This window comes from Lagenorhynchus albirostris, chromosome 11 (genome assembly GCF_949774975.1).
Source record: "Lagenorhynchus albirostris chromosome 11, mLagAlb1.1, whole genome shotgun sequence".
Lineage (NCBI taxonomy): Eukaryota > Metazoa > Chordata > Mammalia > Artiodactyla > Delphinidae > Lagenorhynchus > Lagenorhynchus albirostris.
The window spans coordinates 80,125,712-80,140,968 of NC_083105.1; the positions used below are offsets into that span (position 1 = coordinate 80,125,712).

The window sequence follows — 15,257 nt, forward strand, 5'->3', positions numbered from 1 at the left end:
CTATGGCTGATAAGAAACTATATAACAAGGTACCTGACGTACTCTGCAAGTCAGTGGAGGCTTTATTGAGGGAAACCTTTGAACACTAATGGATGGTTAGGAATTTTATATATAAAAGGAGAGAATGGCATCTAGACTGAGGGAAAGGCCATAAAGCAGGACAGAGCGTGGCTGGAGATTTTTTAAATAGATAGAGACAGCATTAGACTTCTATGCAAAATTATTTCAGTGTTTACAGTGATCAGATCAGGCATTTGCTTTGTCTTTGTTTTGTTTTTTTGGCCGTGCCACATGGGTTGTGAGATCTTACTTCCTCAACCAGGGGTTAAACCTGGGCCCTCGGCAGTGAAAGTGCTGAGTCCTAACCACTGGGCTGCCAGGGAATTCCCTGCTTTGTCTTTGTTATCCCACTCTTCTTAACATTCATGTTTTGTTGTTTTGTTACTGTTGCCAGGGCCTATTCTCTCCATCCCCAACCTGTAGGTGGGAACCTTAGAATTTCTTGGTATCATATAGTCAACAAATGATAGTTGGCTCAAAGAAATTTAGAAGGTTTTATTGCACTTCTGAATAAAAACAATATCCTACTCCAAAACTAACTGAAAGAGGGAAACGTTGACAGATATTGGAAGAACTTCTATATTTTGGCCTTTGTTCTCAATTTCACTTACCTCTCCATGTGATAACTCATATTATCAATAAGAGAGGCCAAATGGAAAAGCATTTGGTTTGTATCCTATCCTTATCTTATCTGGGATTTTGAAAATAGGGAATGTCAACTCTAAACCCCAGTTAAGCAAAATGTTACCTCCCAGCAAAAATACCTGGATTCCAAAAAAGTACTCAATCACTACTATTATAATTTGAATTTCATTAATAAGTTTGTAAAAATTTGTTTTCTCTCTTGTTATGTAACTACATAATATCTTCAGTTTTGCATCTTGGCCCACAAAACCTAAAATATTTACTGTCTGACTCTTTACAGAAAACGTTTGCCAACCCCCAGTTTATTGCATTACTGAGATGAGATTTACCTACTTAAATCATGGGCCAAGTATGTTGTTATATTATTTTATACTAAGAAAATTATATAACTTAGGAAAGATCCCCTTTATGATTTTAATTAGTTATGTATTTAAATGTTATTACTTTAATCTTTTTTTCCTCCTTTCAGGGCAATTCCACATCCCCGAGGTCATGCACACTTGGCAGCACTTGTCAACCACGACTGTAAGCAGTTTCTGAAATTTCTTTCTGTGAAGATGTCCTTGCAAAAAAAGTGTGTTTTTTAATTTTCAGTGCAGGTGCGAGGTAGGGCTTTGGAAGTGGGGTATGCCGAAAGAAGATATCTAAAGGAGAAAATAAATGATCTAACTTATTGACTAATCCATTTTCTCTTGTCTTTAAGCTACCTATATTTCTTTTTAGCCATAGCTCAGAAGTTGCTGAGGTAGGGAGAAGCACCCTTGGTGTGCTTTATATCACTTAGTACACATTTCTGCTGATTTTTTTTTTTCTGATAGTTTTTACAGATAGTGAAGAGAATATATTTGAAACTTGTTTAAATATGTAAATTTAAATATGGACATTTACACACATATATAAAGTATTCAAGTTAGTTTTGTGTAATGATTATCATAAAACTTAGTTTTTAAAGTCTCCTTTAGACAACAAAAACAAGTAATAAATTCCATAAAAAACAAGTTTAGTTACATAAATGTGCTAAAGCAATAGTGTGTATTAAAAATATATCTGATCAGTTTCATGGACATCATCTCAGTTCTTCTAACACAATCCTGTTTCTATATGATGATTTGGGCTAGAAAAGACTTATTTTTTTGTTTATCAGAATTAGATGTCATATTAATTCTTAGATATTAATTTGTATATAATTATGAAATTTGCGATATAGCATTTTATCAGAATGTGTTTACCTCTATACATAAAATTCCCACATACTTGCATGCATTTTTCTTAAAATAATATGTTTTTAAATACTATATTATTATACCAGCAGATTTTAGATATTTTCATTTGAGAATAGGTAAGAATGTGAACTAATCTGTAACATGTAGTTTTGAATAATTTAATTTCTCTACTTATTTTTTTTTTTTTTTTTTTGTCTCTTAGCTTACAATTTTTCTCATAGAATAGATCATTTGTCTTTTGGAGAGCTTGTTCCAGGAATTATTAATCCTTTAGATGGAACTGAAAAAATTGCATTCGATCGTAAGTATTTAATAATTACTGTTGGAATTTGCATGTAAGCAAATAGTTCTTATAACTTTGATATTAATACATTTTAAATAAACCTCTTCCTTAACCCCCTTGTAACAGATAAACGGATAAATCTTGAAGTGGTTTAAATGGCTGATCATCTTTAAGTGGAGATGTGTGTAAGAGAATTTGTTCTAGTAGTGGATGAATTTTAAATGGTAAAAAATGAGCCATGGAACAGAATAAGAAATTAGTCAGAAGTAGTCAGGAGAAGGAGTAGAATTTAAAGGCTCTCTAAGTATATGAAAGGTTAATGTGTTAAGAGGGCATAACTGCTTTTCCATGTTCAACAAAGAAAGAATAAGAACAAAAGAAAGTTTGAACATTATAAGAAAAATCTTCTTTGTGTAGGTTCAGAGTTCTAAAATCTATACAATATTTACCATATCAGAAACCTCTCTAGAGAATTTTACAAACATCAGAAACCTAGAGTTCTTCTAGAATGGTTTGGTATTAACACAGTCAGAAGTAGTACAGATACCTTTTATTACTGTTTGTTTTAACCATCTATTCCATTTAAAATTTCAGTTTATGCAAATATGGATGGATTATTAAGGAAATAAAAGGTTTTTTGGTTTCTGATGTTTGTTTTTTGAAGATTTTTGGTTGCCTTTCTTCTTAAATAGTCATATTATATGCCTTAAGGACGTCTAAAGCTTCCTGTGCCACTAGGAATTCTAGCCTTTGCAAAACTGTAATTAAGGATTTCATTTTTTATTAATTCAAATAGATTTATTAATGTTCTTTTCAGTATTTTACTCTTTTAGCATAGTGTTGTAATCAGATACATTAAACATGTTTTATTTAGAATTCATGAGTATTTTATGTTTGTGTGGGAATGTTTCACTCAAGGAAGCTTGAGAGTACTAAATTTGGAAATGTGTGAGTAGAAACATTCTGAGAATTACAAGCTTTGTTCTGTGTAATCTCATCTTTAAGTATGTGTTCATTCTACACCAAAATACATTAAATATTACAAGAGATGTGCAATTGAAAACATGTTGGTTAGTACTTTGTTTCAAGATGCTGAAATGAACTATACATTTTTGTAAAGAAGCAGATCTAAATATGAACAGATTAATTTTCAAAAGGCTCTTTAAATTTACATGTTCAGGAAGACTAAGAGGTGTTTAGAATTATTTTATAAAATGGCATGAGATGAATGTCAGTAGGTTATTCAAAACTTTAAAGCAGGTATACTCTTCTCCTTCCTAATATATGTTCTACTGGGCCTCTTTTTCGATAAAGAAAAAATTCAGCATTACAGATCTGTTGGATTCAGGTAACTACCCTCTCCTTCATGTAGGAATTTTGAGGGGATTACCTAGCAGTGACATGTTTAATGCTGTGCAGATTTGGACAGACCTATAACCTTTGGAACAATTTGTGGCGTGCAACAAAATCTAATGCAAGAGCATTTTCCCCCTGCCTGGCCATTAAGTTATCTAACAGACTTATATATTAGACAAATAGGTCTTCAGCAGTTCTCTCTCCATAGCTTAAAAGGTTTCCAATTTTCCCTGTCAAGTTTCTTTGACCCGCTTTGGCTACTGTTCATTGCATTGGACTTCATTCCGCACGTGGTGAGATTTCCTTTGTCTCTCATTTTTTTCCCTCAAGTCTAATTATCCCACCCATGTGTACAGCATTGGTTATAACCTCACCACTCTCAATTTCATCTTCTTTTTCATAAATACTTCATACTTGAACACCTTCTTCTCCGTTCATTTTCAGCTTATTTTTGTTTATGACGTAATAGAGATATTTGTAAAACACCTCAAAAATAAGCACAGATTGAGCAGTTCACTTTACATCAGAGAACAGCTCAAAGGATGAAAGATCGTCCACAATTGATAAGCCATTTATTGGTGGTGGACAAAGTTGACACACTTTTGCTCTAACATTATCTGTGGTAATATTTAGGATTTAAGTTGAAATTAATAATAGAACTGGCCAAAAACTGTTTTATGTTTTTGAAAGTTACAGTGGTACAAGTGGTAGTTATAGTGGTAGGTGAAATAAGAAATGGTGAAGTTGAAACAGGCTTTGCTTATTTTGTTAGAAACTTGTTTAATGTTAGTGTTGAAGAGACCATTAGTCTTACCTCTCCCTTCTATCTACAATTTTAACTTTCCCTCTCCTATTCTGAATTACAGTGAGGTAAGAGACAGAGAAATTGAACTGATGGAACTAAAAATAAAAATTAATTCATGCTAGACACATGAAAGTACATACTGTATACCTCCATTTATATGCAATTCTAGAATAGGCAAAACAAGTCTGTAACAATAGAAGGTAGATTAGTGGTTGGCCTAGGACCAGAGGTAGAAGGGATTGACTGAAAAGGGGTTCAAAGGAACTTTTTGGGGTGATTAAAATGTTTTATATTTTGATAGTGGTGGTGATTGTATGGATAAAAATATTTGTCAAAATTTATCAAACCATACATTTAAAACTTATATATTTTATTCATGTACTCAGTTGTCATAGACAGTTATCACCATGTGACGTGAAGTACATCGCAAACGTAATGAGGCCCTATTCACTTAACCTAGCTGAAACTATAGATAGATGTATCTGGTTCTAAATTTTCTAGAATGTAGACCTAGAGAATTAACATGTTTTGTATTATGTGAACTGTTAATTGCTTAAAATTAATTAATAATTAGTAATATACTGGTGTTTATGACTTGTATTAAACCTATAAATGCCTAATGACTATATAAATATGATCATTTTGATTATGTAGTAACCCCAGGCCATCATTGAGTAGTTTCTTTGCTTATTTTCCTACTGTAGTATTGATTCTTTGTATTTATCCAGAGGCTACATTTTGGTTTATATATCCAATAGCTAATTCAGTTTTGGTTTATTTATTTCTGTTCAGATATTAGTAGAAACTGAAAATGTGTCTTGTGGTGGTTATGCTATTATAGCTTTATTTTTATTAGTTTCTGTACTATAAAGAAATGCTTTTATTTTCCATATTTTATAAAAGGATGATAATGATTATAAAAGATATCTAACTAGATAACTAGCTCATCTTTTTTGACATCTTGTAATAGATGTGTGTGTGTGTCTGTGTGACTGTTTTATGCTTACTGAGAACTTGTTTTACCAAATGTGAATATATTGCTTTCATTGATTCTTTTATAATATTTTTTTGTTAGACATTAAGTTATAAGTAGCATTAAATTTCAGATTAGATGTATTTAATAGAAGGCTGATGTATTTGGCAGTAGTTTCATTGCTACTGGATTGATGAAAAAAACCTACATTTTGTTTTTATTCTAGACAACCAGATGTTCCAATATTTTATTACAATCGTGCCAACAAAACTACATACATACAAAATTTCAGCAGACACCCATCAGTTTTCTGTGACAGAAAGGGTAAGTTGAATCCAACTGGTAAAATTATTTTTTTAAAGCATTTTATAGTCCCGCTACAAAATTAGTTTGGAGTTTCAGGTAATGCCCTCCCCCATTTAAAATTTGAAATGCATTGACATTTTATTTTAAGTCAATAAAATATCAGAAATGGGTATTAAGTATGTTTTAGAGTAAGAAAAGAAGTAGATTTAAAAAATCTGGAATGTTTTCCATTCAATTAGTAAAAAATTATTAAACTATGATATTAATTATTTTACTCTTAATATCTTAATACTTGTTTTCCCATGTACTGGTATAAGCAGTTTTTTTTAATCTGCCAGCAGATTTTCTGATTTCTCTGTTATTTATTTTTTACTTAATGTATCTACCCTGGGACACGCATGGTTATTGTGACTCAGATAGCAGATTTAGAGGGTTTGCCTTCCTAATTTAGGGCTTCATATTCATCTGATTGAGAGGACAGACATTCTGCAACCTTAGGGTGGAGTGGCCTTATAAGTAAATATTGATAATGAGAAGCAGAATTTTGGAATTGGGCAGTTTAACAGATTTCTCACTTACTCTGGGACCATGTTTTCTTTCTTTCTTTCATTCTTTTTGTTGTTAATTTTTTATTTTTATAAGCTATGTTTTCTTATTGTGTTCAAGAATGGTGAATATTCAAATACTAGTATCCAGAAGAATTCCAGAATTTAAGTGCTTTTAAACATTTGCTTTCGGGCTTCCCTGGTGGCGCAGTGGTTGAGAGTCCGCCTGCCGATGCAGGGGACACAGGTTTGTGCCCCGGTCCAGGAGGATCCCACGTGCCGTGGAGTGGCTGGGCCCGTGAGCCAGGGCCGCTGAGCCTGCGCGTCTGGAGCCTGTGCTCCACAATGGGAGAGGCCACAGCAGTGAGAGGCCCGTGTACAGCAAAAAAAAGAAAAATAAAATAAAATTTGCTTTCCTCCATATGAAATTTTCTTTTGCTAGTCTTATAACTTGTGTTGACTATGTCCTCAGTAATTGTAGAGTTTTCCTTATTCTTGGGAAACTAAATACTAAAGTTTTTAGGGGTGAAGTGTCATGTGTTTATAACTTTTCAAATGGTTCAGGAGGAAAAATCAAGTATGTGTAACTCCGTGTGTGTGTGTGTGTGCGCATGCGCATGCTCACATGCAGAGAGAAAGAGAAACTAGGTAAACTAGGTAAAGTGTCTACAAGTATATATTGTGCTTTTTAGCATTTCTTTATGGGTGGGGAGATAACCATTTCTCACTAAGGTTGGCAACACCTGAAGGTCAGGCAGTCTACACAGCAGCACGACTTTGGGGAAAACAGGCATGCATACATTGCTAAGGAAAATGGCATAGTCTCTTGGAAGGGAGTTTGGCAATATCTGCAAAATGACATATGCATTTACCTTTTGACCCAGCAATCCCACTTCTAGAAATTAAATCCAAAGATACGGTGGAAAAAAAGTGATGTTGTATATGAGATTATTTGTTTTGTTACTTGTAATGACAGAAGACTGGAAGCAACCCAAGTGATACATCGACACAATGGAGGAACATGCAACTTTAAAAAAAAGAGAGAGAAAGATATCTGTATACTGATATGAAATTATCTCCAGGATGTATTTTAAATAACAAAAATAAATTAACAAGAAAAATAAAAAAGAATCACAGAGCATTTGACCTTTGTGGGATGTGTTAGTACTGATAGGACAACTACAGTGGTTGTATTTCACTTTAAAAAAAAAAGGAGTAACTGGAGTTGGTAGAGTGGAGGATGAGAAGGACAGGGCTGACCTTCATTTGTCCTAGACCAAAAGCAAATCATTATGAGTCTTTTGTTATGTAGACACCGTGATCCCTAAAACAATATCCACTCACATAGGTGATGACAATATATTTATAATTTTGGCAAAATATTGAACTTATCAGAACTTAAAGATGAAGTCACTTTATATTGGAAACTTGATCAATGGCTTATAAGGCTCTGTTGTGCTAATAGGCGAAGAGGTTTTGTAATGCCCACATGAAATTGTTTTAATTTCCCACGTTACTTGTCTTCTTAAAGCTTGCAGTTTAGTTACAGCTTAGTAAAAACAGGTAGGGCCTGACACAAAAATCATAGCAAAGCACTGTGGTAGCATAGTTGTTTCATGCTATAATAGAAATTTGCAAACTTGAGTTTTGAAGTGTAAACAGAATGGAATGAAACAATATATTCTCACTCAGTGTGCACACTGTGGTAGGTTTATAATTTTAGTTACGCTCCTTTCAAGAAAAATTTCCTTTAAAAACTGAACCAGTAGCTCAGATATTGATATCTTTCAAATTAATGTATTATGTTTTCTTCCTGTACTCCATCTCATATAGTTTAAAATGAACAACAGCAATTGAAATTGGTTTTAAATCTTATCATTCAAATGACAGGAAGTAGATAGAATTATTTTGTAAATTCTTAGCAAAGAAATAATACAAAAAGTATGTCAAAATAGGAATGTAGTTTTCATTGATTTGGTCAATGAGGAATGTGCCATATAAACTCTTGAGTTTAGTAGAAACCTTGTAGATGTAAAGTGACCTTTTTGAGAAAACAGTAAAAAATGATTCTGTTCTTTTGATTGCCTCAAAAGCTAACCATACAAAGAATACAGAATAATTTGCTTATTTCTGGAGAGCTTGGTCTAGTAGGACAATTCATAAAGAGATTTGGATGTCCCTCTTGTTCAGGAGGGCTGGAGGGCTTCATATTGACTGTATACAAGTAACCTAATGATGTGAATCCTGTTTGTCTCTTCCTCCTCTCTCTCCCCTTCCTTTTGCCTTCCTTTAGGAACGTGTCATTAACCATGCTGCAGGCAGCCATGGAGTCTCTGGGATTTTTATGAAATATGATCTCAGCTCTCTTATGGTGACAGTTACTGAGGAGCATATGCCATTCTGGCAGTTTTTTGTAAGGCTTTGTGGTATTGTTGGAGGAATCTTTTCAACAACAGGTTAAGATTCATTCCTTTTTTTGTCTAATTTCTAAAAGTTCTGCTAACATTAAAAATCAAGATGCTTTTACTTAAAAGGGAAAGAAATATACACATTCTCATGTTTTGATACTTAAAGAACTTTTTCTTTAAGATTTAATTTCAAACCTCAAAAATTGTATTGATTAAGCGTTACACATAACTAAGTTCACTGCATTCAGTGATTTATGGGAGATTACTTAGTGTGCTAGAGAGAGCCTAGGATTGGACCCAAGTTCTGTCATTTACATGGTGATAGCTTTGTGTAGGTCACCTAAATTTTCTGAAATTGTTTTCTCTATATAAAAATGAGAATAATAATATCTAACTTGCAAGTGTGTTATAGGATTAGATGAGAAAATGCCTAGAAATAGTAGATACTTTGAATGTAAATTTTCTTTTTCCGTTAAGGTATTTTTAACTGTACACAATGTAAAATTGTATTTTATGGTATGTTGAACTATGAAATATGTGAAACCAAATTTTTAGTCAGTGATGTTTTTATGACTTTTGGTCTTTTCGCCATAAGATTATGGGATTCTCTCAAAGATAACTTGCAGAATTGTAATTGTGAAAATTTGATAGTTGAGTATAATAGATAAGGAAACAGTTCCTTTTTTATCCTAACCTCTATTTAATATTACATGGAGTTTATATAGTTTGAATTATATTTTTAAAATGGATGAATAGCTTTTCTTATGAAAGTTTTTATCACTGCTTTATTTAGATTCATTTAAATTTATGGTGCTAAGTAGTATTTATTTTTCAAAATTGTGTAGGTGTGAGACATATTAAGCACCTTTGAAAAGATTGCTTTGTCAAGGTCATGAATTATGTGGCTTTGTGATTTTGAAAAGAAATTCATTTATTTTAAAATTCAATTGTCTTGATATTTTTGACTGTGGAAGTGAATAAAGCAAACTGTTTCCTTCCTTATCTATTCCTTTATAATAGTTTTTTATTCTTACTTACAAAATTAGGAAATGAATAACTTAGGAAGAAATTTCATTAAAAACATAATTTAATTAAAAACATAAACTTATTTTTTATTACAGGCATGTTACATGGAATTGGAAAATTTATAGTCGAAATAATTTACTGTCGTTTCAGACTTGGAGCCTACAAACCCGTCAGTTCTGTAAGTCGTGTAGTATAAATGGTGCTGATCTCTAAGTCATAGTATCATTGTTAAATCTAAATAGTAGCTCTTGGCGCCCAGAAAGAAATTGCCCAAAATAAAGTGTTGTGTTTAGAGGAAATAGTGTAAGGAATAAAACTAATGCTTCGGTCTTTTTATTCCTCCCTAGGTTCCCTTTGAAGATGGCCACACAGACAACCACTTACCTCTTTTAGAAAATAATACACATTAGCACCTCCCAAGTAAAGGAGAAAAACTTTTTGTCTGTAAAACGTTTTTAATAATAAAATATTGTGCAATATATTCAAAGAAAAGAAAGTATGAATGAGAAGCAGGAATCACCCTAGGGGAAAAAAAAAAAAAGAAAAAAACCCAAACTGAAATCCTATGTGTGTTGTGTCTGTTACAAATGTCCTAGAAGAAATTATACAGCTAATCTAATCAGTGAATAAGCCCAACTGGAATATTGCGTTGAAGATGACCCCTTCTGATATTTTCATAGCAACGGCAGTATCGAAATCAAACCTTGCTTCTTGATGACAAAGAGCCTGAAGGAAGAAGTCAAACCACATCTAAAGAAAATGGCATTGATAAGTGCAAATGTTTGCATCTGTTTGTTTTTAAAAGATATGATGTCAGAATAAAATATGTAAAACATGTGGAAAACTAGTCTAGACTTTAAAAAGTGTGGTCAGGTCACATTGTTAATAAAGGAAGAGAGGGTGGGGCCCCTGTGTTATAGCCATATTACTGTTAAGCCATAACGACAAGACCATTTATCCAATAATTCAGTCTTAGGACGGTTACTGCTTTTCTTTAAACTCTGGCGATTGACTTTTCTGATCAGGGCAGGATCGTGAAAGACTAAGGTGAATTCTTACAGGGGCAGGTACATAGATGCTATAATATGTAACAGAGGTATCATTCACAAATTATATAGTGGGCACTTATACAGGGAGAAGAAAGCACATGTTTAAAAAAAATGCTAAGTTTCCTAATCTGATCCTTATTATTGGTATACTTTGGGAACAGGGGGTGAGTAATAAAAAGATCAACTACTAATGATGAAAATTACCAGTCTGTAAAAGATTAAGAGGATAAGTAGCATATTTTGTGTGTGTTGTGGTGAGTGGGCAACAGGGTAACTTTAAATAAAATAGAAGCATGAGGCAAATATTTAAGTAAGACAAGATAATGTCAGATCTGAGAGATTATAATATTAAACAATGTCCGTTAAACTGTAAAACTGTATTATGAAAGAAGTATCTGCATTCAGAATGTCCTGAATGTGATTGATTTTGTATTAGATTGTGTTGGTCTAGCTTTCTTACTATTTAAGGATTGATTTTAAATTTATACACTATAAAAGATTGAAAATAATGAGAGGGGTATATCACTCAGGTGCTGTTAAAAACTAAATTTGGAATATGTGTGCCAATATCATTTTTCATTTTGTAATACTTAATGATAGTAGAGGAATCATCAACCAGTCTTCATGGTTTAAGTCATTTAGGGAAAGGGGGAGACAAAATTCCAGGTAAGTAACAAGGCCAAGACTAAAAGACAAGATTTAAAATGGTGGTTTTTAGAGAACAGGCCATCACAAGTTAGAGTTTTTCAAATTGCATTCTTTTCAAAGGTAAAAGAAAAGTCAAACAGTTGGGGCAGATAATGTAATGGAGAGAAGGAGAAATACTGATAAAACTACTTTTCATTCAAGCTTATGTGGAATGGTATTTTGCAGATAATAAAAAGTGTCATTGTTTAAGATATACAGTTTATCACTGAGCCATTAAATTAACTGATTAATATAGGTAACAAACATGCTTTGAAAGGTTTTTGAATTCAGAAGATTCCAAATAATGAATGGTCGTCTCCGTATTTCTCATTTCTTTTCTTCAGATATTATTTCCAATGAAGGTAGACTAGGAAAAGGAATTTTAATTAGAATTAAAATTTTAGCTGTTTTAGACTGAATGTCGGTTCTGTGAATCTGCTTGTCAGAATGTTCAATTAAGTTTCAGGGTTTTTTTTTTAATAGGAGGAAAAATATTGATTTAGAATTATTTTCTTTCAGTTAGGATTATGACAGTTAAGTATCTTTAAGAAGGATTTTAAAAATTATTCTCGTACTTATATATGATTTTTAATTGTTTCTGTGTTTTCCAAATACCATATTAAAATTTTAATGGAATTAATCTGTCCCATTAAAACTGACTATAAAAGGAATTTCTTTGAAGCAAAATCCTACTTTGCCATTGATTTCCATTTTAAAATTTAAGAAAGGTTTCCACCTGAAACTCCTCAAATAGGGTCAGATTTGAGGCAATCAAAGTATTAAGATTCTGACCAGCCCATTGTATGATGAATGATGAAGTATACTTGCATGTTAGGATTTATTAGGAGTTTTTGACCTCACCAAGTGTTTCTTCTCCATTGCAGAGAACACTGTACTGGCCTATTATGTAGCCTTGGTGTGTGCCTGGGGTGCCTCCAGTAGGATACCCAACTTTATTACTCAATTCTCTTTATTAGGGCATTCATAATATCTATATATATATTCCGTCCTAAATATTTTTAAGAGTTGAGATCTCAAATTATGTGAAATGTGTTTTTTTTTAAAACTGTGTTTGCATATATTGGCCTATAAAAGGAGATGAAACGTTTAGGTGAATAATTCTCTGCTACAGTATTTGTACACCTCAGACTACCTCCTGGTAAAAGCTTAACTCAATATGAGAAATACAAAATTATTTCTAATTCTCAACTTAGGTGATTAATACTACACTTTTCTCGTATACATTTTATGATATAAAGCACTGAATTTTTATAATAAATAATTTACTAATGCAGACAAAGTTTACAATCTTTAACTAACTTTGGAATTCATAAAGGAATGACTAAGATCTCCTAATTTTTTAATGGTATAAGTAGACATATGTTATGCGTTGTCTTTTTATGTCTTAGGTTAGTAATTCAAGTAACAAAATAAATTTATATGCAACCCCCTTGCTTCAAAATTTAAAATTTTGAATCTTAAACTTCAGTTCGAGATGCATAATTTTGAATGTTCAAAAATTACTTAAACATGACTCTTAGGATCTTTAAAATCTCATCATGCCCTTTAACCTAGTACTTAAGTTCCTCCCTTTCTATTTGGAGCTGTAGCAAACCTTCAAAGTGAGTCACCTTTTGTCAGCACTATCCAAATAGATCACTATTTGTTCACTACCTTATGGTATGATGTCTGGAGTAATATCCAAGTAATTTCTTTATTGTAGTCCCCCCCCAGCCCTTTTGAAATATTTTAGTGACAGTATCACTTATCATTATTTTAAGAGTAGGAAACAAACTGCCTTGGATTTTTTGGTTTTCTTGTAGTTTTTTTATTGTGTTGTTTTAAGAGAAAAAAACCATAAAAGACTCATTTAGTGTCTCAATCCTGAACATTTGGACTCTAAATAAAATAAATTGTACAACTTCTTTGTCCCTTTACGATCATGTACCCCCAAATAAGGCTCAGTTCCTCATATTTTTCTTTTTCCTTTTAGGAAAACTACAGCAATCTTTATCACTCAGTTACATTTCCTTTGCTTCAGATGGAGCTAAATTGTTGTATGAGATTGGATTCATTCTGTATTTTTCGTGTTATGAATGGACGAGTGATGAAAATTGAGCAGTTGACTCAAGTTTATAAAGCTGTAAGCAGATTATAATCAGCAAAACATTTAATAGTTTTGTTTCAGCAACTCCAAGTTGTACTGGATATTTATCAAAAGAAATTAGATGAACAATTCTTCCAAACATCGTAACTCATTTATGCTATTTGTGTAATGATTTTAAGGTAAAACTCAGAAGGTGTGGGGGGAAAGTGTACATTGATGAAAGCTACATATTAAAGCAGACCTTCAGCAACACGGCATATAGTTATGTAATGAATATTTTGTAAATTCTGTTTCCAAGCAACTATGCAAGTCAATTTGGTGATTTCTTGTATTATACTTACCTTTAATTTCTTTAAGATATTTTTCTAGGATTGATGAAAGTTCCCCAACCCCACATCTCCCCAACCGATTCACAGTTCCAGCTTGGAACTGCTATTTCAAATAAAGTAGGGACACACATAAAATGTTCACCTGTGTGTTAAGAGAGCTGTTTCTAGCTATTAAAACTCAATTTCAGTTACATATCCTTTGTCATAATTGTATCTACACCTCACAGGGCATTCCTGTCTTTCAAGCCAGTTACATCCCTAAAACCAGCAATTTCTATTTTTAGTTTGTAATTAAAAAATATATTTTAGTTTATTTATTTTTGGCTGCCTTGGGTCTTCGTTGCTGCACGCGGGCTTTCTCTAGTTGCAGTGAGCAGGGGCTACTCTGCGTTGCGGTGTGAGGGCTTCTCATTGCGGTGGCTTCTCGTTGCGGAGCACGGGCTCTAGGCGCCTGGGCTTCAGTAGTTGTGGCTCGCGGGCTCTGGAGTGCAGGCTCAGTAGTTGTGGCGCACGGGCTTAGTTGCTTCGTGGCATGTGGGATCTTCCCGGACCAGGGCTTGAACGCGTGTCCCCTGCATTGGCAGGTGGATTCTTAACCACTGCGCCACCAAGGAAGCCCTATTTTGTAATTTTTAAAAATATTTTTTAAAAGTAATCTAGGCAGTGAGCATTTTTCCATATCTCTTTGTGGGCACATGGGACAGTCATTACTTTTTACTCTAGGCAATTGCTTATGTTCCTAGAATATAATTATTAGATTTGCAGTTACAGAGAAAAATAGCTGTGTGGAAATTTGCATGTGATTCACATGAACTTTAAAAATTATTGATGTTTTTGGAAGCTTTAGGCTGACGTACTTTAATTGTTATGTTCACTGTGAGATAACACACTATTTGGGTATTAGTCCCTTCTCAGATCAGTCTATTTACCTTGAGATTCTAAATCAGTTTATTAAAGTGAGCTGTTAACTGGAGATGACGTTAGGTTAGTGTAAAATGTGAGAAATGTTTTTCTGATTTGTGTGCTCATCTGCCTCAACTTTTTCTAGTATTAATTGCCTCAGGTGGTGACTGTCTTCAACTCTGTTTGTTACTGTATCATATATCTTATGGGTGCAGAATATAGGGATTACCAAAACTTCTTTTTAAACATAAGCTTTTCTTTGTCCTCACTGTCCCCCTTCTTCCCCAAAGTAGAAGGTTCTTTCTCATTGGAGTGTATATATTAGGCGCTCAAATTAGTTTCACTTGGTCTTGATGTAAAATAACTAGAGATTTTCTTTCATGCAGATACCTACTTTTACTGCTTAATCATCACAAGCTGCTTAATCATCACAAGAGAACTTTATTCATGTCATTTCTCTAATGTCACGGGTAGAACATGCTTCAACATGTAAATGTAACCCTATTAATGGTGTCTGAAAAAAATGAAGCGTTATGGGTATGTGTTAATTTA

At 33.1% G+C, this 15,257-nt stretch overlaps 1 protein-coding gene across 3 annotated transcripts in view; it reads left to right on the forward strand.

Annotated features, from left to right (window-relative positions):
- The window catches only part of ERGIC2 (ERGIC and golgi 2), a 36,704-nt gene extending 26,230 nt beyond the window's left edge, over positions 1 to 10,474 (forward strand). For all 3 annotated transcript variants that reach the window (XM_060166638.1, XM_060166639.1, XM_060166637.1), the window contains exons 9-14: positions 1,175 to 1,230; positions 2,131 to 2,229; positions 5,572 to 5,669; positions 8,490 to 8,652; positions 9,726 to 9,808; positions 9,978 to 10,474. In XM_060166638.1, the coding sequence (XP_060022621.1) occupies positions 1,175 to 1,230; positions 2,131 to 2,229; positions 5,572 to 5,669; positions 8,490 to 8,652; positions 9,726 to 9,808; positions 9,978 to 10,040 (562 nt within the window). In that variant the 3' untranslated portion in view covers positions 10,041 to 10,474. The remainder of the gene's footprint in view (positions 1 to 1,174; positions 1,231 to 2,130; positions 2,230 to 5,571; positions 5,670 to 8,489; positions 8,653 to 9,725; positions 9,809 to 9,977) is intronic.
- Positions 10,475 to 15,257: the final 4,783 nt, after the last annotated feature.